General features: G+C 38.6%; 3 protein-coding genes across 3 annotated transcripts; 2 read left to right on the forward strand and 1 right to left on the reverse strand.

Moving 5' to 3' along the window:
• Positions 1-219: 219 nt before the first annotated feature.
• tmem101 (transmembrane protein 101) lies at positions 220-4,678 on the reverse strand. Its single transcript, XM_026178211.1, has 4 exons — positions 4,483-4,678; positions 3,732-3,912; positions 2,679-2,825; positions 220-1,741 (listed from the first exon to the last, which is right to left on the reverse strand). The coding sequence occupies exons 1-4, from the start codon at positions 4,611-4,613 to the stop codon at positions 1,433-1,435; spliced, it is 768 nt and encodes a 255-aa protein (XP_026033996.1). The 5' UTR covers positions 4,614-4,678; the 3' UTR covers positions 220-1,432.
• Positions 4,679-7,274: 2,596 nt separating this feature from the next.
• gngt2b (guanine nucleotide binding protein (G protein), gamma transducing activity polypeptide 2b) lies at positions 7,275-8,154 on the forward strand. Its single transcript, XM_026178242.1, has 3 exons — positions 7,275-7,425; positions 7,584-7,672; positions 7,813-8,154. The coding sequence occupies exons 2-3, from the start codon at positions 7,589-7,591 to the stop codon at positions 7,939-7,941; spliced, it is 213 nt and encodes a 70-aa protein (XP_026034027.1). The 5' UTR covers positions 7,275-7,425; positions 7,584-7,588; the 3' UTR covers positions 7,942-8,154.
• Positions 8,155-8,797: 643 nt separating this feature from the next.
• Positions 8,798-19,635, forward strand: LOC113028182 (putative all-trans-retinol 13,14-reductase). The gene is made up of 11 exons (XM_026178241.1): positions 8,798-11,897; positions 13,079-13,261; positions 13,569-13,810; positions 13,911-14,106; positions 15,445-15,642; positions 15,727-15,846; positions 15,958-16,096; positions 16,693-16,802; positions 17,287-17,453; positions 17,646-17,805; positions 19,236-19,635. Exons 1-11 carry the CDS (start codon positions 11,741-11,743, stop codon positions 19,403-19,405), a joined length of 1,842 nt encoding a protein of 613 aa, XP_026034026.1. The 5' UTR covers positions 8,798-11,740; the 3' UTR covers positions 19,406-19,635.
• Positions 19,636-25,527: the final 5,892 nt, after the last annotated feature.

A 25,527-nucleotide genomic window follows, 5' to 3' on the forward strand; every position in this document is an offset into this window, starting at 1 on the left:
AAATTTCGGAAGGAGAATAATGAGTACACTTATTTGTTAAGGCTTATGATTGACAACCCATTAAACAATGAGAGTGCTGTTTCATAGTCAGACCTGCTGCTTCTAATAACACAATGGTGAAGGTAAAAACGCGTATCTGGAAGCTTTAAAGCCAGCGGGAGACATCACATTGCCAAGCCCACCTTTTACACCATCTATGATGTCAGACAGGACTACCCATTGAAAGACTGCTTTAAACATGGTGTTTATTCCCAATAGGCCAGCATAGTCATTCCACTTCAAAAGCAATATCACATAAGACGTGCAACAAATTAAAGGAAAAACCTGAACCTTTGACCCTTCCCCTACAGTGAGGGGTGGGAGTTAATTAAACTTTTTATAGGAGTTCTAAATTGGCTGCAGGTGTGAGTGGCATACCCCGCCCCTCGCTCTCACCCAAAGTCAGCTATGACAGGATCCAGTTCCAACCTCTGGTTGGTGGTTAAGAAAGACAGCTGTATGTATGTACGTACAGGAGAGCTGATGTTTTAAGTTGGCGCTCTGCAAAAACCAAATCACAAAATTAGTGAATAATCTCTTAGGTTAAAGCTGTTTATTACAGAGACAGCTGGACTGAAGCTGTTCTGGCTCAGCATGTTGCTAAGCACAGATTGGCAATTAATCAAATTATACTTTCAGTTATCATTTTGGCCTTTTCTCGGATTGGTCTCACTGCTGTGTGGTATTTTGCACAGTACTGCTGGTTGTGGAAGAATTTATCTAAAATGATGCTTTTGTTGACAACTAAGATAAGAACCACCTAGGATAATGCATCTCAACTTTTCTTCAGGTCAAGAAGGACTTTGGAATTAAGTCAAATTTAAATTCTGTTACAAACATGGCTTCTAACAATTACAAAAACAAGGTAATGGACATAAAACTATTTGTTTGTGTTGTTCCTTTGCAGCCGTGCACTTTCATCCCTCTCTAAAACCCCAATCAAGCTGTTGCTTCATGATGGCTTTTTCCTTTAATTTGTCACCCAGCAATTTTTCCCTTTTTTAAAATCACGTATTTAAACCATCCACTGTAAATAGTGATTGAAATCATTAAGACCTCTTTTAAAAGTTCCCAGTAGGCTTGTAGTAATAACACTCCCTGTCAAGCTTCAGAGCATATCAGAAACAAAAATGTAAACATAAATCCAAATAAATTATTAACATTTAAAAAGCAAGGTTGTGTTTTTTCTTTTTCCTTGCAAAAGCAAAGTTACAAACTGGATAATCGACGCCGCTTACATCCAACCGTCTCAGCAGTGACTGTTTTTAATCCTGAGGCGTCATCGAGTGACGGCAGCTTTGAGTACAGAGTTGGGCCACGATGAAAAGGCCAACGACATCTTCCTCTGGTGCACACACCTTGGTCTGTAAAAGCTGTCTGAGTGTGGGACTGTTCAGCCATCAGTGGCTAGGATCAGTACAGCGGCGAAGATGCCCACATTATGACCTATCAGCTTCATCTGGTTCCAGAACTCCACCTTCCGAGTGTGGTGCCAGTAACCAATGTTACCATCGATGAGCAAGATAATAAGAGGAAGGATGGTGGCCAGGATCTGAGCGGCCAGGCGGATGTAGCAGCCGGAGAGGAAGGCCAGAGCCAGGATGCCAAACACCACCTCCAGCAGCATCAGAGTGACCTCTCCCCCAACGATGTGGTTCAGATAGACCTGCCTGTCCTCTTTGCTGTGCTGGAGGGAGTAAACCTAGTGGGGAGAAAATAGCACTGCAGTATTTGAACTAAAAACAAGGTCTGATCAATAAAATGTTACTCAGAAATTTATGGAATATTATTATTATTTCATATAAATGATTATCTGGTTTGTAGAAATTAATTACAAGTAGCTAATTTCATGTTATTTGATCACAGAAAGAATTCTGGTCAGACTCTGAATCTAATTGAATAAAACAGATCAATTCAAAAATGACCAGTACGCCCAGTTTTGTATAAGCAGGACTAAAAAGATATACACTTAGTTTATAAAGACACTAGGGAAAATAAGGAACATCTTATATTTAAAACCTATTTAGTTCACAATGGCATTGAGTGAAAATAACAAAACCTCACACTTAACAATCTAGGTCTGGGTCGTTGTGGCAGCTGTCTAAGCCAAGATTCCCACACTTGCTTCTCCCAGCCAACTCCTTCAGCTCTCCTGGGAGGACACCAAGATTTCCCTAACAAGCTAAGAGACATTATCTCTCCAGTGTGTCTTAGGTCTGCCCTGGGGTCTCCTCCTAGTAGGACATGCCCAAAACACCTCACCTAGAAGATATCCTAGTCAAAAACCTGAACGACATCAACTCATCGCCTTAGAGACACTGATGTCTCCTCGTAGTGTCTCATGAACAAGTCAAGACACCTTTCAGAAAGAGCTCATTTCCACTGCTTGTATCCACAATCTTATTTCTTTAGTCACTACCCACAGCTCATGAACAGGTAAGGTAAGGAAAGGAAAGTAGATTGCTAAATAAACTGCTTTGCTTTCACACTCAGCCTCTCCCTCACTGAACACACTCCATGTGTCAATCTCCTGCTACACTCTCCCATACTTGTGAGCAAGACCTGGAGATTCCTAATCTCCCCAAAGTGGACTATAGCCCAACTAGCTCTAAAATCTATAGAAGTGAAATGTGTCTTACCATGCAAATGAGATAGACTCCCAGAAAAACTTGTCCAGTAGACTGCAGGGATCTGCTGCGAGGTTTCTGTCTGTATACTTCCCCTGCGCCGCTGGCCAGAATCAGAAAGCCTCCAATAATGGCCAGCGCTCTGGAGTACATTCGCACCTGTAGTGAAAAAGATTCAAGCTGTCACAATCTGAGGCAAGTTCCTACCACAGTTGCTCTGATAAAGCAATCTACTCTGACTTGTAGTGGTGGCCCAGATCCAATTTCACCGCCATGTGTGACACAGATCCACTTTTGATTAATAGCTCAAAGACTGATCCGGGCCATTGTTTGATTTAGTAGAAGTTTAACCTCCATCAGTGGTCAAAAAATGAAATTTATTACATTCAATGAGTATCAGACATAAACAAATATGTGCTCAAAAGTATTAGAGTTCATGTGTAGTGCAAAAAGACAACCCAAAAATAAACATCTCGAAGAACATATTACTGCATGTTCACACCATGCATGTTATATATTATCACTTCAGACTGGTGTCAGATATTACATTAAATAAAATCTGGCAGGCAATGGTGACGCAGAAGATCTGCTATGGCAAATACTATAGGGAGCAGCCAAAAGATTATTCAGAGGGTCCTCATAGGTTTTATTCATAGACAGGATTCTTCAGAAAGTGGGAGAACCAGCAGAATCCCGTCTCCAGTCTCTCCACAGAAAGAGACAATGATACAGTCATAACAAAAAAGAAAAATTTGGGTTTTCAAGTATTCTCTATCACAGACTAATTTATTCCTTTTCAAACCAAACTGTTCCATTTCACCAATCTTCTGAACTATTTTTATCCACTCAGTGTTTGTTAGAGATTGCTTATTTAAACACTTATTAGTTATTGCTGTTCTACTTTTAGTTAACAATATAAATATAACAAAAAGCTGTCTTTTTTTCTTTTTAGCTCAGGTAGCATATTCACTAAATAACACTAAAATCAAAGTTAATCTGTTTAGCTGACAATTTAACTTATATCTGTGAACAGAACTGACTTTTCTATCAAAGGACGTCACTCACCTTAAGCCATTCCCCATAATACACCTGCTCTCCAACGTATGATGCGTAAGTACTGATGGCAAGCTGTACGGCAGCAGCCAAAGCAAACCACCGTCTCTTCACCCCAAATGACATGAAGCTGGCACAGATCACCGCAGCGCCCATGTCCACATACAGGTACGGTATGTGGATATCTGGCTTCCTGTAGATTGTTGGGAATTAAAAGCGTGTCAGTGGGTCAGTTTTACCCCGCCTCAGAATAAAATTTTGTGTTACGTTATAGATTTACACTTATATTTATACATTTTCCGTGAAGCAGCTGTAATTACAGGATGGTTCAAAGGGGTGTGGTTGTCCACCATAGACTGAAAAATACACACCCAGTATCAACACTGAAACGACGACCAAGAAAGAAAATTACAGCCTACCCTATCTAAAATTACAGACGAGGCCAAATATAACACGGCTTCTTAATTTAAACCACTTCTTCAGCCCATCAACTTTCGGCATGGGAGTAATTTCTGCAATTCAACTCACATTAGCTAGCAAGCACATTCCCACATTTAAGATAAAAGAAAAAAGGTTGCTTCGTGTAACTTTATCCTTTAAACTCAACCTTTTCAGCCATAACAATTTTCAGCTAATACTTCTCCAATAACATGTTTTAATATTTAGACTATTTTTTCCCTCAAAGTTTGACTCGATCTTAAAGTAGCAGGTTGTTAGCGCGTCAGCTAACTTGAGCTAGCTCTCTCGTTCTTTCTTTATTTACCTTTTCGAGTCCGCTCGTTCAGCAAAGAGCATCAGCATGCTGAAGCAGTTCCAAAATCCAAACCGGGTCAAAATAAACGCCCCCACTTGGCTTAGAAACCTCAACATCTGCTTCCTACTGGGACCCGCCATCGTTGCTGCTGCACATCTAATCGCCAGCTATACAGTATCGGATACATCATTAACTTCCGGGTAACAATATGTTCACGTGTCGAACTAAAAGCATATTTTTCAGCTATTATTTTGAAAATATTTTTTTCCTGTCTTCCTATTGGCTGATGTGACAAACAGGTGGGTTGGGCCACCGGTGTGGCCCAATCACTGCACTGCCGGGACAAAAGCTATTCGACAGCTCCATCTGCAGGAAATGATTCGTAATTACAGAAAGGTTTAGAGGTCATGAGAGGAAATGATAGTTGACCTCCATTGCTCTAAATAGAAAAGGCTTGGATATCTTTCACCAGTTAAAAAAGATCGTCTTTTAATATTGATTCATTTTTAGTGAATTCATTAAGGCATTCATTAATTTTTCTTCAATAAAACAAGAAAGATTAGGCGACTTAACGTCAAGTCATCTAGTATCCCTTAACAATAACTATGCAAAATTATTTGTAAATATTTTCTTTTCTTTTCTTTTTATTGAAAACTGAATTTGTATACACCCCCCAAAAGCTTGTATTTAATAGATTAACGCTGTTGCTTAAAAGCATTAAGTTTTATGTTGTATAGTTGTATAGTTTACACATATTAACTTTTTATATTCAAAATATAAAAGCAAATATTTAGTGCGAGTCTTACTAAAATATTTATTTATATATAGTACAGTAAATATTCTATATAACCTCTTTGGCTCTGATAAAAGCCTCAGTAATTTATATTGTCAATTTATCAGGCCCTGTTGCATCTTAAAGACTTCATAGTATCATATTATCCTAATAAAGCATTTGCTCTAATACTCTAATACTGCTCTAATACTGTAGGGTCAGTAGCTTACAATATAAAGTGCCAGGAGGTAACTGCTGTTGTAAATTGTGCTACATAAATAAACTGAATTGAATATTTTTTGTTTTTACTCTTGATTGTTTATTGTACTAAGGTAGCCAAAATCAAAAATTAAAATATCTTTAAACTTGATTCTGGTTTCATTCAATTACAATTTTTTTTTTTTAAACTTGATACTTAATTTCCAACTTATAATTCATGTATTTTTTGTGTAACTGTGGAATATAAATTGGCAGTTTGTTAAAACTCTTCCAATCCCATATAAATGCTATGAACACACCAGTGACGGTCCTGCTCATTAACAAGTGTTCATAACAAAAGAAATATTCAAAAAACAATAAAATAAATTGTCAAAGCCACCAGTGACAATAACAAATACCTGTAAATGACATTTAGCACAGCTGTTTTGCAGTAAAAATGAACTCAAGGTGGGGAAAAAGCCTCTTCACAATGAAAAGGAGTGTTTCTGCTCTGCTGCTAATCCACAGTGAGGTTAATCTTGAGTAAATGAGACTAACCCAGATTCTGATAATGGCTTAGTGTGAGTCCTACTGAAGGTTTAGTGGAGGCCAATTAGCTTTCCATGTCTGTCAGATGTCAGTTGGAGGTGATGGGAACAAAGCGGTGAAAATGTTAATGCTTCCAGATTGAGTGACGGCAGCTAAATGCTATCACTTTAAATGAAATGAATGGCTTTCAGTTAATGTTCAATGTGTTGTTTTAATAAATTAATAAAGTACTGCCAATACAAAGCTGAAAATAAACCCACATTTGAACAAAAATGCTTTACTCACCAAAACATATTCTACAGAAACAGCAAGATCAGAAACCCTTCCTTATTGTTTTATGATGATCAGCAATCTCACCCACCTTTGTATTTATTTTCACTTCTGTAACTTATTTCCAAAGTAAAACTATTGTCAGTACTTTAACTGAATTAACACTAATGATAACAGAAATATGCAAATATCCACACATTCTTCACTGAAGCAATGCAGATAAGTGAACAAAAAACATATTACTTTTTTCTTGTACTTTCTCTGAAGGACATTTCTAACAGCTATTTTTGTGCAAAGCTAACAAGTGATGCCACTAACTGTACTTCTGTCAAAAGCATGTCTTTGCTTTGCACTTGTGTGTACTGTGTATGTTTTTTTGCCCTTTTTTCTATACATCTCTCTTCTCTCTACATTTCTCTATGAATCATGCAGATAAGCACAGATGATAGATAAACCAATAAGAAGCCTTTTTATTCCTGCTATTTTGTTTTAAATCACTTTGATGTCAGAAAAGCATGCAGTGATGTAAACATAATCAATAACTTTCCTCAAACGAGTTAAAACTGAACTAATGAGTCTGTCATGAATATGTATTGAATAATGATTCTGTAATAACTTCACAGATTCCACCATGGTCTATTTTGCAAGATCGACCTTAAGTATATCTGCAATGAGTCTGTGGTACCACAACTCTGTGCACTGTATTGTTATTCCCAACTACCTGAAATCACAACTATCAGTTTAAACAAACAATAGTTTTGGGTAAAACCTCTTTGGGGGACAGACCACATGTATCTCAGAGCATATCCTCTGCAAAGGATCTGCTGTTCCCAACTCTATCATTTCTATGTCCATATCTCACTTTCTCCAGCATGGCGTCAACAAATTGAAAGGATCTGTGTTCCCTTGCCTTCCTCCTTCCTGTTTAGGGGTCACAGCTCCTGATTGTTTAATCTCATCATGAGGGATTGGTGACATCAGGCCCAATCCTGTGCCGACCTCATCCAAAAGCCAGCACCGGGGATCAGCTGGGATGAAGAGCAGTGGGGCAGCACAGATCAGTCAGTGAGCAGAAGCGATCGGACTACAGTGAGGCACACAGTTGATGAGCTCTTAGGGGCCAGCACATTTCTCTGACTGTTGGGGACCCCGCCATTCAACAGGTAACGACACTGTTTCTTTTTTTGAAATCTTTTTTTAAAATTGAGGATTTAAACATAACTTTGACCATTAGAAAAATCTAAAGACATTACGATAGTTAGTAAAGTACACTTTTTCAATCTGTTGTGACATTTAACATATTTTGATCTGTAATTTGCAGCCAGGATGGCTCGGGATATGTCAGATAAGGAAATCTTGAAAATGGAGCTAGACCAGTTGAAGAAGGAAGTTAGCACACCTAGGACACCAGTAAGTGCCTCTTCTTTTAGTACAATTAGCTTTAACTTTATCCACCAAAGCCTTTCGTAAACATTTAATTAAGATTAATTTTAAATGACTTGTGCGACTTCCCTGATCTTCTTTGTTTTCATCTTTCCGATAATTAACAGGTGAATGCAAACTGTACAGACACAATTGCTTTTGTGGAGGGACTGGCCCCGAATGATCCGCTGATTAAGGGTGTTCCCGATGACAAGAACCCTTACAAGGGAGACAAGGGCGGCTGCATAATAACATAGCACATAGAAATCCAAGGAAAAGTCACACAGTTTTTTATGAGAGTTGGTTGCATTGCTGTGATATTCCTGTAGCCTTTGTGGATAAAATGTACAGTAGAAAGAAAACTGAAATCTGTAATGGATAATTCCATCACTGGATTTCTGTATGCACCTGTGGATATTCTTTGTCAATTTATAATTAAATCCAAATAGCTGTGCAAAGCTTCAACCTGACGTAGCTGTTCTTGTTATTGAAAAGACATAACACATGTGATTTTTTTGAGCTCCTACTGTACTTTAATCTCATTTTATCACACTGGTTAATATTAAATAGTGATAACTACTCACTGATTTGCGTCCAATATCCCTGACTGTAAGTCAACATCTCACCCATGTTACTGTACAGAAGGGGGTCAAAGTCCCAAGAGAGTCAGTACTACTAATCGGATTTCTTTGCTGAGGTAGAGTCAGTCACACGGGTCTGTTGACACGGAGCCGCTTCCTGTATCAAAGTCTTTAAGCTTATTCCACACTTCATCCTGACTTCCATTTTGAGCTCTCCATCCAATTAGTGACGCTTTCAGTGCTGGCATCAGGAAATACAATTAAAGAACTCAACATCTGAGTCATCAAAGAACTCAACATCTACCTGTCAAATAGCTTTTTAAAGAGGTTTAATTTTTTCAATATTGTAAGAATATTATAATAACACAAAAGATAGATGATGGGGCTGCTGGGTACAGATTACAAATCAGAGTATAGAGACAGAAACTAAAACAAAATACAAAAAATGAGCAAAAAAGGATTTTTGAAACATAACCTATAAATATATATAATTATCACATAATTTACCAGTAAATAGTAAACAAATTATTGCATGATGACTTGTTTATATAAGTGTTATTATAAAGAATAAGTAAGATCAAAAGATCAAAAGAAGAATCACTTTTAAATGCACCAATTGTGAGTCTAATAAAGTTTTCGTTGTAATTTTAGTGTAATGTAAAATGGGAGAGTGAAAGCATTTTGAAAAGCCTCAACATTGCTGAACATCAAGTACACAGGTGTGGGGTAACCGGAGTTTTTCTGCCTATTATCAAACCAATCACTCCCTGCTTGGCTGGGTCTCAACTAATAATCAAAACTGTTTAGTATTTTCAGTCTACAAACAGAGAAATCAACAGGTCAGCACGAGTGGAACCAAATCCAAATAAAACTGATAAACACTTAGATAATGTATAAAATAGGGGCATAGCTTCTCAGTCTAAAATGTGAAACCTATGCAAAAGTGCCATAAACCCGTTTTCTTTCTAATGGCCAGTAGGGGGTAAATCTGGCACTTTAAGACAAGTAGACTTATTTTTTCAAGTCTAGTCAAGTCTGGTTAAACAGCCCTAGACTGCCATGCTCTCTGATCTCAGTTAATACTTTTCTGATGAGTTTATGGTCTGAATCTGTACTTACTAAAGACAATATGATATTTATTTGTAAATTTTTGTCACCTTTAATGTCCAGATGGACACTAAATCAGGGTGTACTCATGACTGTATAAGCGTCAGTTTTACTTTCACTTGCAATGTTCGAATTCAAAAAGCTAAAATCTCAGCAAATCAGCTACATTCATCTTGTATATGCTGCCTAGAAGGAAGAAAGAACAATTTTAAGAGGTGAAGTGTGTACGAATCAACTGCCCGGGGACCCTCAGTAGAGTCTTCATCAGAGTCTGCAGTCAGAAGAGACCAGCAGCCGGGCTTGGGGGCTTGTGGGCTGGAGTGCAAGCTTCTTAAGTACAGCAACCCTAATAGCTGCTGCGGTTTACTTGGACCCACTCTGTCCTATCGATCTTTTTGAGTTAATCAATCATTTCTTCTTCTTAAACAACAATGTGCCTTTAAGTCTCCATTCCTATAGGACTGCTGAAAGATGATTAATTTGAAATATGATTCATTTATTTTTATTAACTGGCTACATACCACAGGCTTTTGAGGTGGTGACAATAAAGCCATTACTTAAAAAGGCCTTACCTGATCCAGCTGTGTAAGCTAACTATAAAACAGTTTCTATCCTTCTTTGCATTTCAAAAATTCTTAAAAGAGTAGTTTTAAAACGGTAAGCGTATCATTTGCAAAGAAATGGTTCAATCAGGATTTTGAGCACACCATAGCACAAAAACAGCACTAATACTTTTTACATTGTGCTTCCCTGAAGTAATATTATTAGAAAACACTGTACATATTTTCATTGGTATTTCAGATGTTAACTAGATTCACCTGCATTTCTAATGCTATAACAACTCTTAATGTCTTAAACCCAAGAGTTACTCAGCCTGCTGAACTGTAAAGGCATAAAACATGACACATGCATATAAAGTCTAACGCAACTTGTTCATAGTGTATTATCTTAATTGCCTTATCAGATTACAGATATTCAGAATTGCTATAATGTATATGGGCTTCCTGTGAGTTGGTTGCAATAACAAAATAGCATGTTACCTTTAAATTACCACCTTTATGGGAATCTGAAATAAATTGAGACAACCAGATTGGCTTTATGAATTTGTAACCATTGTAAAGGGTTCAAATATGGACATGCTTTTTTTTGACCAAGAAAGGTTGTAAGCCTAGAATGTTCATTACAAGTTATCTGCTGTGGTCACAGGATGCTGTTCGAACACTGTTATAAAAAAAGATCACCATATACTGATGTACAGGTGCATCTGAAAGAATAAGGTAAGCTTGACAGAGCAAAATCTCACAAGTCTCCGTTACACATCTCACAAGTGTTACAGTGTTACACAAAACCATCAACATGTAGCGAATATTTACATCTGCATTTAATATTAAAAAAATCCACTTGAAGTTTAAGGCTACATTTCTGTCTGCCACAATTTCAAATTCCTTTCGACCATCGTAGCAACTTGTTGCTTCATTGTGGTTCACCCTATCTGTGGCTGCAGATTAAATCTGTAGCTCAAAGTCGAATGAACGAATGTGTAACTTGAGTGCAAAGTTCATGAGTGGATTACGTTAATAAAACTAGATCAGCTACAATCCATATATAGCTTCTTTTAAGAGAAATATAACATTGGTGCAGCAGGTCTAATTTCAGTGTTATTAGGCTCATTTTCTTCTATCGTGTAAGAAGTCTGACTCTTATATTCACCAGTAATGATTCTTAAAATGCTAAAATTTACTGAAGCAAGTTCCCTCAGATGCCCTGTTGTAAAAACATAAAATTGGACATGAAGTCCAAGAAGACTTCAATACAATATTATCTAAATTGTCTTATCAGATACAAGCAATTACAACTATCTCTATCTAGATTTGCCGTGAACGCTCTAGATTGACTAAATGCAGTTTATGCAATAAAATGGGTTATTGATTTGAAATTAATATCTTTAGTATTTATTCTTTAAAACAATTGGCATTCAGATTCCCCTACACAGTTTCAGTATCTTTAACATTTTAGGAATTTCTTCAAAAAAACAACAACAACAAAACAATTAGACCAGTTCCTAATTTTCCTTTGATGCTTTTGTCTTTGCCCTAAATGAGTGCTCAGCAAAAAAAGCATTACACACCATCGTTATTGTAATCTGTTATCACAGGAAAAATGGGCCTTTCGCCACTTTACTGCTTGTCATAACACATATATCACTACATAGCAATCTCTTGCCCCCTTTTCCCCAGACCTTTGGCATTCAGCAGGATAAAATGTGCCTCCTCAGGGAGGCGAGTGTTTAGATCACACCTGCAATTGCTGCCGTGAACAATCCTGCTGCAGATCGAGATCCAGAATCAGCAAATTGACAGTCTCTGAGATGTGGCTCTTGATTTTCTTAGTCTGCCTGCTCATATGTGCAGGTAGCACATACTGGTACCTGTTTGGGAAACCGAGCCCTTTCTCGCTCAACTCAGTGAGACCGCCTGCACCGCAGGAGTTTGATCAGAAGAAGCGCGACAAAGTCATCAAGCAAGGTAAAATGACTGCAGGTGAAAAGAGCTGCATGCAGCATCAGAATAAAGTTGTTCCTGGATAGTCAGAATTCCTGGATAATTAGCCCAGCCTAGAAAGGGAGGGGAACATAAACAACTTTTTATTTTTATTATATCACTTCAAGATATTATGGCCTAACTTTAAAAAAAAGTCAGTGAGTCATTCATACAGGAAGAACGAATTCAAATCTTTCTTCAAAAAGTTCATCTTAAGGGTGTGATTATTATATTATGCTCCTCTTTTTATAAAATGATTTTTAACAAATAAAGAGTTCTATATTATATCTATTTTGTACGAAAAGTTTTACATTTAGGCCAAATTATAAAAAGCAAAAATATTCAAAAGCTTAACTGTTAAAAATCAGTTAAACAAAAATTAAAACACATTCTGTTATTAATAAACCATATATTTAAAGAAGTACAATTGCCACATGGGGGCAGCACGTTTGTTAACACTGGTGCAAACTGTTGCCTCGCATTAAGAAGATTCCTGGTTTATGCTCTAGCTGGAGTGGGTTTCCTCCTACAGTCCAAAAACAAGCCCGTAAATGTAATTGGTGATTCTAAATTGTACATGGATGCTAGAAGGATATAGAATAAAGCACTGTATGAAAGCACACAGTATTTTAGTGAACTAAAATTCCAGTTTCTATGTTAAGCAAAGTTACTGTTACTTTAAAAACCTTTACTTTGCATTGAACAGAGGTTTCTGTGACACCAGTCTGATGAGGTAAAGATTTTACCTTTTATTTAATGCATTATCTATGCATTAAATAAATACATAGATAATGAATATAGATATCTGAAATGAATTTGCTATAGTCATTATAAGTGCTGATACTGTTATCTTAGTGATCTTAGAGATGAGAAAACTGTCACTAAATAAACCAACAGTTTTTCCATGTGTGTGTTTTATCTTAATTAGATTACAGCTATTGCTAATGGGAAAACACAGATACCAGCACCAGTTCAATGTTTATGACAAGAGAAGTGCACAACCTTCAGCCTGTATTATGTAACACAGGTTGCAAACGATGCATTTTGACGTCCCAGTTTCAGCACTTGGACACGATAAAATTTATAATGGACTTTTATGATAACGATGTGAACTGGAACAAAAATCTTTACTAGGTTAACACCACCAACTGTATGTTTCTGTGCAGGTTTCAGCGTTGACAAAGTGCCCAAGAACCTGGATGTCATCGTCATCGGCAGTGGTATTGGTGGTCTGACGGCTGGAGCCACACTGGCCAAAGCAGGAAAGAAAGTGCTGGTGCTGGAGCAACATGACCAGGCCGGAGGCTGCTGCCACACTTACATAGAGAAAGGCTTTGAGTTTGATGTCGGTGAGAAATCTTCTATGACTGACACATAAGTATCACTCTTTTTAAGGAACTGTTACATTTTCCAGAACAGTCATTTGGAGAATCATTAGAGATTCATGCTAACAGCTTGAATTACATAAAAAATAACTGACACAGAAAGAATAATGATACAACTAAAGCAATAGGCTGATGATAATTTGGTCTGTCTAGGGTGACAGCTGCTTTTTCAGAGAAAGAGCAAATAAAGGCATGCGCTCAGCCATCATAACCCTACAGTCCTAAAAATCATTCTTTTCTATCTAAAAATGTTCACTTCCTTCATCTTCAGGGCTTCACTACATTGGCCAGCTCCATGAGAACAGTCTGCTGCGTATCGCCTTTGACCAGATCTCAGAGGGCCAGCTGGAGTTTCACCAGCTCGATCAACATTTTGACACCATTCAAATCGGCCTGGGCAACGAAAAACGAGAGTACACCATCTACTGTGGGAAAACTGAGATGAAAGCTCACCTGATGAAGCAGTTTCCTGATGACACAGAAGCCATTGACAAGTTCTTTAAAATCATGAAGGTGCTGTTGTTACTTCATCACTTATTACACACATATTTCAGTCTCAACTGTCGGAAGCTTTAAAATAAAATGCTTACAAATTCCCCTGGTTTTTCAACAGATCTCAGCTAAGAAGACGCACTACCTGGCAACTCTCAAGCTTATCCCGCAGTGGGTGTCTTTATTCCTGCTGAAGTCAGGCATTGCAGACCTCATCTCTCCAGTTTTCCGCCTCTCTGGCACATGTGCAACAGATTTTGTGAACACCTTGACCAGCAACAAGGATCTCCATACCATCTTTTCTTACTTTTTCTATGGTATGAACTCAAAAAGTTATCGTCATAACAGAAAACATAAGATATAATATAGTTATTTATTTCTATTTTTGCCACTGAAAATAAAATGCTTTTGGATATCTAGAAGTCAAAATTTAAGGTTGTTATATCAAATCTTGAGTCAGATATCTCAAAATTTCAACTGAACTCCAACCTGAAAAAAAACTTTTGATTTTGAGTGGCATGGTGGTTAGCACTGTTGACGCACAGCAAGAAGGTCCTGAGTTCAATTCCAACATCAGGCCGGGGTCTTTCTGTGTGGAGTTTGCATGTTCTCCCCGTGTTTGCGTGGGTTCCCTCCGGGTACTCCGGCTTCCTCCCACCGTCCAAAGACATGCAGCTTGTGGGGATAGGTTAACTGGATAATCCAAATTGTCACTAGGTGTGAATGTGCGAATGAATGTGAGTGCGACTGGTTGTCTGTCCCTGTGTGTTGACCCTGCGACAGACTGGCGACCTGTCCAGGGTGTACCCTGCCTCTCGCCCTATGACAGCTGGGATAGGCTCCAGCGCCCCCCGCGACCCTGAAAAGGATAAGCGAATGGATGGATGGATGGATTTTGAGTTAAGTTGAAAATTGTTCCATATCATGAGACACACAACAAAAGAAGACAAACAAAAAGAGAGAGAGAGACACACATACATAAGCCTTGCTATGTTAAATCAATACCAACAGTAATGTCTTGCCACATCACAGAAGTGTAGATCCAATGTGTCCCGAAGATGGGTGGGAGCTTGGGTTTCCCATTAGTTTTTAGAAATCATATACTGTATATGTGGTACATATTTGGGGACAAGTTAAAAGAGAAAACCATCATAAGGTGTCTGGAATCAGGTGTTGGGACACCAGTTGTCAGAAGATCTTTTTTTTAATGGTCGAGAGCAGTTAAAAAAAACAAAAAAAATCTCTCATCGAGGCTCTAATGAGTAAAAGCGTCATAGCATATGATTTACATCATTCCTCGAGGTGGACATGGTTACTCCGAACTTGTATTGATTTGCAGTGAGACTTCTAGGTAAGGGAAATAGAGGCTGTAATATTATCAGGGGCCCACAATAATAAGACTACAAACCCCGAGATAAATATAAAAAGTTACTGTGCGCAATATGTACTGTATAATAAGGGTATGCAATTCATCAACTTTTTAAAAATTCAGTTACAATTTTGTCTTCTAGCAATTAATCAAACAAGAAAATAACAAATATTGTGCCTCATTCTGTTTTGCAGTAATTCCCTTCCTTTCCTGCTGTCACCCCTGTAAAAAAAGGCCAATTTCATCCCTGCGGCACATTTAGTTCACTTATTCTTTATGTATATAGGTGTGCCACCAAAGGACTCCAGTGTCCTGATGAATGCCCTCATGATTCATCACTACAAACGAGGAGCGTACTACCCTAAAGGCGGGGCCAGTGAGATTCCTTTCCACATCATTCGCACCATTCAGAAATATGGAGGAAACTGCCTGGTGAGAGCTCCCGTCTCCCAGATCCTGGTTAATGAAGAGGGAGCTGCTTATGGTGAGAGCAGAATCCACCTCATTTTTAAAATCAGTGTAAGGTTAAGTTATTGTCAAGTCAATAGTGTGTGTTTGTTTGAGATAGGTGTAAAGGTGAGGAAAGGTCAAGAGGAAGTGGAAATTCATGCGCCTGTGGTGGTTTCAAACTGTGGAATCTTCAATACGTTCCAGAAACTTCTACCCCCTGAGATACAAGCCAAACCAGGTGAGAAACTTTACTGAAACTGAGGTAAAGTTGGCCAGAGCGACAAATGCAGGTGAAGTGAAGACGATACAAGGTGATAAATAATGTCTAAGTAATGCTTCTATATTATAGATATTCAGCAACGACTGAACATGATGAAACATGGCAGAGGATCATTATTAGTCTTCTCTGGCTTTGATGGAACAAAGGAGGAACTGGACCTCGTTTCCACTAATTTCTGGCTGTTCAAAGACAATGATATGGACAAGTCGTGAGTATTGCAGAGCACCGATTGCAAAGAAGAGAAAGGCAGCATTAACCAACCACAAGGGGGCGCTGCTGTATCAGAATAAACAAAACAATCTCTCCTGCTCAAGTCTCACACATTTTTATAGATACAATCTTATTTCAGAACAAAGAAAAAACACCATAGCTGAACATTATGCTAAATATTTTATTTAAATAAACACAGTATATGGCTTATGATGTTGTTGTTTTTTTAAAGTTAAAGGTCCTTTCTTGTTCGCTACATAGGGCAGAAGATCAGTCATGTTCATCTCCTTTCGTCTGTGTTTTGTCCAGTCTCCGTGTGCTCTATTTTCCCTCTTTTTTACCTTTTCCCTTACCCACCCAACTGGCCATGCTTGAGCCTTGTTCTGCTGGAGATTTCTCCCTGTTAAAGGGGAGTTTTTCCTTCCCACTGTTGCCTAGTGCTTGCTCATAGGGAGTCACTTGATTGTTAGGACTTTCTACAGGTGAGGTGACTGTTGATGACCGGTACTACCTAAATAAACCTTAATTTAATTGAAACGGAGTTAAGATTGCTCTTTATGGGATTTATGATTTGTATTTTTTATTTTATTTTAGGATGGAGGACTACTTTGGATTGAGCAGAGAGGAAGCACCTGATAACATCCCCATGATTTTCATCACAGTGCCATCTTCTAAAGACCCTGAAGCCAAGATAAGACATCCTGGTAGATATTAATAACAATTACTCACTATTTCTACAGTTTCCAAAGGATATTTATGAGATCTAACAAAACATATTTTAAATGAGGATTAAAGTGCTCTATACTCTCAAGACTCTTTGCAAGATTTGAATGATTTTGAATAAATAACACTGTCCATCCCTCTGCCTGAAAGAAGCTGTTTTAGCGCCCTTCCCCCTTTCTTTAAGCCATCTTCTTCTGATAGGCTGGCTCGATGACTATATAAGGACATCCTCTCTGTTTGAGAAAGCCAGGAGAAGAAAAAAACTGTCAAAAACTGGGCATTGAGGGCAGTCTGAGGTCCCAGCTTTTTACATGAACATATGTTGACCTCAAAATTTTAAACGTCGAGCACGTCAAGTATTTAGCTTTAAAATAAAATATATTCTTTGGCATATTTTATACGATCTAACACAGAACTGAAAGTCCACACAAATTAAGAGTGGTGACTTGCTGTTCATTTCTACAGGAAAATCCTGCATGACAATACTCACCATGGTTAACTATGAATGGTTTGAGCAATGGAAAGACACTACTGTACGCAAAAGGGGTGATGAATACTACAATTACAAAATGCGATTTGCTAAGAACCTCTTTGACTGGGCCTGCACTGTGTTCCCTAAAATTAAAGACAAGGTAGGATCCGTCATGTTTAGATGTGATTCTGCTGTTTTTTCTGCTGTATGTTAAATTTAATAAAAAAATATACTTTTAAGGAATAAAGAAACAAATCAAAAGCTATTGGTAATGTATACAAACTATTAATGCTTGTTTGTTGACATCAAGTAGGAAGGGTTTTGTTAAATCTGCATGTGTTGTGTTTTTCAGTTGGTTTTCCAGGATGTGGCGACGCCACTGACAAACATGCACTACCTGGGTGCTCAGCATGGAGCCATGTACTCCGCTGAGCACAACCTGGAGCGTTTCCATGCTGAGGCCGTAGCCAAAAACAGATGCAACACCCCAGTCAAGAACCTGTACATCTCAGGTATGAAAATATGGATTTTATGCTAAAAATCATCTGCAAGAATTTAAATCGTATCAATTAGGTTTTAGGATAGAGTAAAGGAATGGTATATACTGTATATATATTCCCAATCATCAAATTATTTTGAATCAGCTAGAAATCAAACCAAGCGTTTTTGGTTTAATAGTTAGCTTTATGAGTATTGACAGGACTTTAATTTAAGACCACTTTTCAGTTTCACAAATAAATAATAAATTTCATAAATGAAAGGTAGAAACAGCAACACTGAGCTGTGAGCAACTGTGAGCAACTTTATACACAAAAGTGACCCGTGGTCCTCAAGTTCCCCCCAAAAAATGCATACAGATTTACCGTACAGCAAAGTTTAACCAATCTTAAACTGTTGCTGCGATATAACAGAATGCAAGCTGTTTTCTAGATAACTGAATAATAAAACTTGATTTAAGCTGAAGGAAATACTAGTTTTATAGAGAATATAATGCTCTTAAGCTTATCTTTTTTTCAGGCTTAATGATGAGCTGTTCTTTGAAAAAGCATAATAACCGCACTTGGTTCCAAGATTATCTGGTTCTTGAAAACCATCATCTTATTTGAGGGACTGGGAAATTGGCTTTTGAGTATAGCGTTTACAGCTATCTGCAGAAGCTTGTAAAATTAGATAGGCTAATCCCTTTTAATCAATATAAGTCCCTTTTGGTGAACAATGTACAGTTTTCTTGGAACTGACATTTTTCATGCTGATGTCCTTGCCTTCTTGGTATTATGTATATGATAACTTTTTGGGCTTTTATTGCTTTATTGTATTTTCATGCACTCAGCGCCTTTTCCTGTTTAAATGAAAGGTTCGAGAGGAAGTGGAAGGATAGTAATTGACTAAGATAATGCTTTTAAATATGACAGTTTACTTTCGCTGTATCTGTTAGCAGCAAATAAGTCGTCTTTTGCTGGTGACTACAATGGTGCTATGAAAACATGATCATAAAAAAGTCCCAAAGCAGAGGCGGATATATTATTGGGGGCGATCGTGGCTCAAGAGTTGGCAGTTCGTCTTGTAATCGGAAGGTTGCCGGTTTGACAGTCTCGGCCGTTGTGTCCTTGGGCAAGACACTTCACCCGTTGCCTACTGGTGGTGGTCAGAGGGCCCGGTGGCGTCAGTGTCCGGCAGCCTCGCCTCTGTCAGTGCGCCCCAGGGTGGCTGTGGCTACAATGTAGCTTGCCATCACCAGTGTGTGAATGTGTGTGTGAATGGGTGGATGACTGAATGTAGTGCGAAGCACTTTGGGGTCCTTACAGACTAAGTAAAGCGCTATACAAATACAGGCCATTTACCATTTATTTAAGAAGCTTCAGAAGAAAGAACACACCGATTTGAATCTGTCTTCCAAGTAACGTCTCATACAGAGGTATGCATGTGTGGCTGTGTCTTCCAGGCCAAGATGTGTTCAGCAATGGGATAGCTGGTGCTCTGCATGGTGGACTCCTCTGTGCCTGTGCTGTGTTGGACCGCATTATCTACATTGACTTGCTCCTCCTCAAGAAGAAGCTGAAGAGAAGGAAAGCCAGAGAACTGGCAAAGCTGGCTCAGAAGAAACTGCAGTGAAATTGCTCTCTTCTTCCCCTGCAGGACAAAAACGGAACTACACAAGTAGGGTATAACAGGACCCTGAAATATTGTGGGAAGCTCACGAGAACACAACACTTGTTTAAATTCTCAAATCCTAATTTTTTACATTAGAATTCACTTATTTGATGGATAGGATGTCTTGTTTTTATTAAGGGAAATAATCCACTTGCAATGAAGACTCAAATTTAAATAAATTTTTATTCTTTTGTTGTTGTTTTTTGTGTTTGAAATGATCATTATGACTGCGGCAGATACTAAAATAAAGTCTGTAGCCTGCTGGTTCACTCATAAAAATCATATTTTGCATCATATTTTGTCACACTAACACATCCATTTCTCACCTTGTTTGGCTTTAAGGTTTTCATATATGCTAATCACAAATTATCTTAACAATATATTTAATAATCCATCAAGTACTTACAGATGTTTTCAGTTGTGGTTGTTGTGCTGTTAACAAATACTGAAAGCAATTTTAAGTAAACTGCAACGCTGTATTATTTAAATCAATATTTCTTAGGGGTTGGGATGGTTTTATGAGAAATGGGTATATATTCGTACTTTTTTGTGTGCACATAAAAAAAAAGATGCAGGATTTTCACAAATTATCGTATCAATCTTTCAACAATAATTATTTTATAGTGTTGTGTCAAATAGGTTATTATTTTTGCTGTTTATTTAAAGATCTTTTACAGGTGAACTGAGATTATAAGGCCCCTGTGGGTTTAGTTCCCACCTATGTTGTTCTGACCTGACTTCCAAACCCTCGTTTTGTTTGTTTAACTGCTGAAATCAAACATATGAGGGGAAACCTCAGACTTCCTGCAGCAAGTGAACATTTCCTTAGTAAACGGTGGGCAGATTGGTTGACAAGCTGTGGTTTGTAGAGGACGACTGGGGGGATCCGAGGAGAAGAATGTCCCCTCTGTCCAGGCAGACGGTGGTATGCCAGCACCTCTTTCCTTCCCTGTCAGCCTCCAGTCCCTCTGCTCTACAAACCCTGGATAAGCTCCTACTGCAGTTAAAGTTACAGTAAAAAAGCTGCAAGCTTTACTATCTTTCATACAATGTTTTAGAATAAAAAGGGCCAAAATTAAATTCAAGGAATGAGGAGCTAATTATACTGACTGTGTGTTGCTGGAACTTCAGTACACCAAAACTTGTAATTACCATGGCATGATAAAGTGCACAACATCACCCGAAATAACTATTACTTTCCTACACTGAGTTCTGACTGACTCACAGACCAACTTGAATTCAGTTTTTCCCTTTTTTCAGTTCGGGAATCAAGTTAACTCATCCTTTTTTTTTAGTGACGTGGCTTCACGGGAGACAGCCTGTCGGATGGCTGGCCTGTCCATTAATTTGGACCAGGCTGAACTACTAGATGCAGCTCAAGGTTCCCAGAGAAAGACTCTTCCAACAGTGTACATTGTTGTTTTGAATGACAAAAACCACTGGACTGAAACATGTTTATGTCCCCTTCATTATTTTGTCCAACATGACCTAATTTACATGAACTTAAACTATACCACATGACCTGCAAAAGTAATTAAATGTCCATCAACCTATGCTATACTTTCTTTTCTTACTATTAATGCTAAACTGGCAGCCTTTGTAACGTTACACCTGCAAAACATAAGCTGTAGATCACAGAGGAAGGTTGTAGGTTCAGAATTTTCTGTGTGAAGTTGCATATTCTCCCTGTGTTAGTGCAGGTTTCTCTCGGGACCTCCAGGTTCTCCTGCAATGAAAATCTCAGTTAGTGCTGCCTACGCATGGTTAGATCTCTAACCCAACCTGAAACTAGAGTTGGTGTTCTCATCTTCTTTAATACCAATAAATGGTAAATGGCCTGTATTTATATAGCGCTTTACTAGTCCCTAAGGACCCCAAAGCGCTTTACATATCCAGTCATCCACCCATTCACACACACATTCACACACTGGTGATGGCAAGCTACATTGTAGCCACAGCCACCCTGGGGCACACTGACAGAGGCGAGGCTGCCGGACACTGGCGCCACCGGGCCCTCTGACCACCACCAGTAGGCAACGGGTGAAGTGTCTTGCCCAAGGACACAACGACCGAGACTGTCCAAGCCAGGCTCGAACCGGCAACCTTCCGATTACAAGACGAACTCCCAACTCTTGAGCCACGATCGCCCCGATACAGATTACTTTATTTGGACGTTTTACAGTTCACGCAATTCTAATAATTTACACCTACTTTCAACTTATCACAAGTAAAAGTTTGTTTGTATGTAAATCCAAAAAGTAAATAACAGAGAACAAAAACTAAAGGGGTTGTTTCCTCTCAGTTTTCACTAAAAATACAACCACATTCTGAAAAGAAAATTATGTGACCTAAAGTGGGCAGATCATAGGAGAAATTTTAGGTTTTCTTGACCAGCACAAGCACCACCTCAACCCCCTTTCTCTTTTTTCCTCTCACAGACGGCTCCCACATGTTTAGACATGCTCTTGCACCAGGAGAGGCCCAGAGGGTCAAATTTTAACAAAAGCAGTCCGTTCTTTCCACTGCTTTGACTACTCTGCAGATCTACACTGTTAAATGAGTGCGTCTGTGATTGACTGGCAGTCCAGCGACACAACCACCTTTAGAAAAAAAAGAAAAAGCATTTGCATAAAGCAGACAGCAAACTTGCAAACACTGTGCAGCAGGCTTGGCTCAGCGAGTAGTCATGTTACCAGGCTCTCGTTTCTGTGCTTCAGCCAGATTTTCTTCTTTTCCAGATGTTGGAGCTCCTCCCTGCTGGCCGGCCACAGCCTCCCACAGCTTGCACTCAGCCAGCAACCACAGCTGCTACCAATATGAGAACTCTGAGAAGAAAGTTTTAGGCGACACAGAGGAGAGGAAGACCCAGTCTGAAGTTTGCACTTAGGATCAGACTGGGTTTAAAGGCAAGAGCAGGTAAAAAAAAGAAAGAGCCAGCCGAGTTAGGGTCACTCCTACTTTACTAACCCATCATAGTTGATGTTCTTTAAAACCTTTGTAAGCTGCATTATATATACACCCTTTTTTTCCACCATCTAATATGTAAAGACAAAACATTTTTTGTCGTGTCTTTTTTCCTTGATTCCTTCAAATCAGTTGTTTTCCTGCTTTGCAAAGATCACAAACTTCTTCTGTGATTTTGATAAAAAGCTGATGTTTGGGGCCATCTCTCTGTTGAGCTAAATGGAAAATCCAAGGAAAATGGCAGCTTCCCAAAACTCTCTTTTGTCTGCATGAAAAGCCTTCCACAATCTGAAACTAGTTGTTATGTCTTTACACTTAGAGCTCACAATATCAGCTTAATCATTTTTAAAGTCTCAGTTTAAGGTACATACTATATCATTGGATAAATATCTGCCTCTTTATTTGATTAAAGCTACACTGGCTTCACTATCTAGCTACCAAGTGCTCTACAAGTAGGGTTCAACAATGGTGTTGAACCAAAGCAGTAAATCTCAGGGTAGCTGCTGAACAATGAGCTTTCCATGTTGGCTAATTACGAAAATGACTCCTTTCACACTCTCAGTTTTCCTTTTACTTGTACTAAAACATTGCCTATGTTTGCATTGAAATCAAGAAACTAACTACCAGACGGCACCAGACATGCATGCTGGCTGATAGGGTTAAAGTGCCAGCAGTTCCTCCAAGGCCACTTGAAGCTAGCTCCAAAAGTGAATCAATCCCTGTGGAATGCCACATTAAAATACCCTATTTTACCCCCATATCTCACTTTGACACAAGTGGATCTCACCAAATTTGGACACTTCTCAGACCAAAAAACAAACATTTAGGCTTTAAAATCTAGACTCCAGAAATGAATATGTGACATCATGATGACACGTCTTCCTTTTACATACAGGTTATGATAATATCAGGTAGGCAGTGCATGCTTCATGCACAATTTAATTCTGTGGATTTAAATTCAGCACAACACCTTTTTTTAAACTCACAAAAATTCTCCTTCCCAGCCTAACAGCAGAAATGAATGTGTCTTGGCAGGCCTATACTTTCCCTTTTCATCTGTTTGATGTATTTGATGTAAGACTGCTGCATGTTTGGAGCTTGGCTGGGAGAGTGAGCAAGAGAGAACAGGGAAGAGAGAGGACCAAGTGCCAGAGGGGCCCAAAGACAGGAGAACACTGGAGGCTAACTTTGTATATTCACATCTCTTTTTTTATGAAAGGGTAATTTTGGGTATTCATCCAGCGCACTTTTTAAAGTCAAGTGTCTATTCCTGTAATTATTACCTCTATATCGGTTAGATAGAAAACATCTGGACCGTCTTTATCCAGTCCTGAGTTTTGTGTCCATTTATTTAAAACTCAAACAGAATGAGTTGGCGCCACGTTGCTTAAAGAAAATTAAAGTAATAATTATCTGGCAGACTAAAAAGTCACCCTCAATTACACCATGTGTTGAGCTGTACTGATGATATGAATCTCTGTCTTGAATCCATTATTAGCAATTTCTAACAGCTGAGCAATGTAACATAGAAAAAAGATGTTATCCTTTTGCTTGAATGAAAGAATTTAACTCTTTGCTCTTTCACACCCATCTGCACTATGTGACTGCAGCTCCACCTTCCAGTGGCTGCTTCGGAGACAATCCAGTCTCATATTTCACCGTTTGGTCGTCACTCCAAGCCCGTTCTCCACTAATGCTCATTTCCCTAATGCATCCGCATTCGTCATCTCATGTTTACACCATGAGGGAGCTTCTAAAGTTCAGGGGAGCTTATGCACTAGATGGGGCTCTTCTGTGGGTTTAATCCCAGTCAGCCCTCTTAGGCGATGACTCCTCAACACATGACTATTATAGACAGTCATTTTTTTTAATGTGGCGTTTTTCCCTTTGTGAATCAGGCATCCAAGTACAGAAAGTGTTAAATGCTGCGCAGGCTGAGCAACCCTCTGGTGCACACTGTGATTGCGGGGAAGTATAAATAAACTTAATTTAACTTTTTTTTTCACATTTAAAATTAAAAGGAACAAAAATAGATTTGTTCTTGAGCTCACCTCAACAACATACCCTTTCCACATCCCTGCAAACGTGTTACACAGTTTGCTGAGACATGCTTAGCTCGTGATCTACATGCACACCAAGTGTTTACTTTTGTACTTAACATAGAGGTGGGAAACATTTGGCCAGAAGGTGGCAGACTTAATACCTTCATAAACAGTTTAAACTGAATTTATTATTATATTATTTTTGCATGTGGTACAAAAACTTCTGGACTGTTATAATTAAATATGTCCTCTAATTAATTACATCTCCACTTCAATCTCCAGCTGAGGTGCTTAGTTTTAATCTCCTCTGTGGTGTAGATTTTGTTTTCCTACTGGGAGGGGGTGTTTTCTCTGGCTTCTACTCACTGGTCCCAGATCTAACTAAAAAGCCGTGCAAATTAATGACCCCAGAGGGGTCGTACCTACATGTTTTTACTTTGGCATTCAGGCACTGTGGAAAGGCAGGATTAGTTTAAACATCTAAAGGGGTTAAGGAGCATGTAGACAATTTTGGGGCTTCATAAAGGTTTTCTACCATCACCTTTTCCTCTTTCAGTATGAGATAAAGACTAAGGCAAAGCTGGAGGTTATTATTACAGACGAGATGCTCTGGCTCATGATTCACCCTCATTGAACTCATGTGTTTGGTCTTCCAGCGAGATGAGTGTGATTAAATTTCCCCACTGCAAACGCTGCACCACAGACAAAGACATCACTGGGACCACAATGAGCGACTCCACCTTTAGCCTTCTGGTCTATAGTTTTTCCTGCAAAGTAAGTTGCCACTTCAGGACATTTTGTATCCTTCATGCCACTGAGTGCCTGTAGTTGTGCACGTATTTAAGATTTTCTGCATCATATTAGATCATATTTGTCTTTCTTATCAGTTTTCCCCTGTCTTGGGCCATTCAGCCTACACATAGAATAAAACTATATAACAAAAACAAGATATAACGGGAGAAAAGGACTACAAGTAATGATTATTATGGATAATCTGTTACATCCTTAATTAACAATTCAACTAAACTAAGTGCTAAAACGCTTAGAGGTTTGTTTTTGTTTGGCCAAACCTCTAAA

Source organism: Astatotilapia calliptera, chromosome 8, assembly GCF_900246225.1.
Source record: "Astatotilapia calliptera chromosome 8, fAstCal1.2, whole genome shotgun sequence".
NCBI lineage: Eukaryota > Metazoa > Chordata > Actinopteri > Cichliformes > Cichlidae > Astatotilapia > Astatotilapia calliptera.

Bases quoted from the DNA above. Each gene is read 5' to 3' on its own strand.
- LOC113028182 (XM_026178241.1), top strand. From the start codon at position 11,741: ATGTGGCTCTTGATTTTCTTAGTCTGCCTGCTCATATGTGCAGGTAGC. The intron at 15,847-15,957 runs GTGAGAAACTTT...TCTATATTATAG, and splicing joins TGAGATACAAGCCAAACCAG to ATATTCAGCAACGACTGAAC. The intron at 16,097-16,692 runs GTGAGTATTGCA...ATTTTATTTTAG, and splicing joins GACAATGATATGGACAAGTC to GATGGAGGACTACTTTGGAT.
- tmem101 (XM_026178211.1), bottom strand. From the start codon at position 4,613: ATGGCGGGTCCCAGTAGGAAGCAGATGTTGAGGTTTCTAAGCCAAGTG. The intron at 2,826-3,731 runs GTGAGTGACGTC...TTTTCACTACAG, and splicing joins ATTATGGGGAATGGCTTAAG to GTGCGAATGTACTCCAGAGC. The intron at 1,742-2,678 runs GTAAGACACATT...TCTCCCCACTAG, and splicing joins GAGTCTATCTCATTTGCATG to GTTTACTCCCTCCAGCACAG.
- gngt2b (XM_026178242.1), top strand. From the start codon at position 7,589: ATGGCTCGGGATATGTCAGATAAGGAAATCTTGAAAATGGAGCTAGAC. The intron at 7,673-7,812 runs GTAAGTGCCTCT...GATAATTAACAG, and splicing joins TTAGCACACCTAGGACACCA to GTGAATGCAAACTGTACAGA.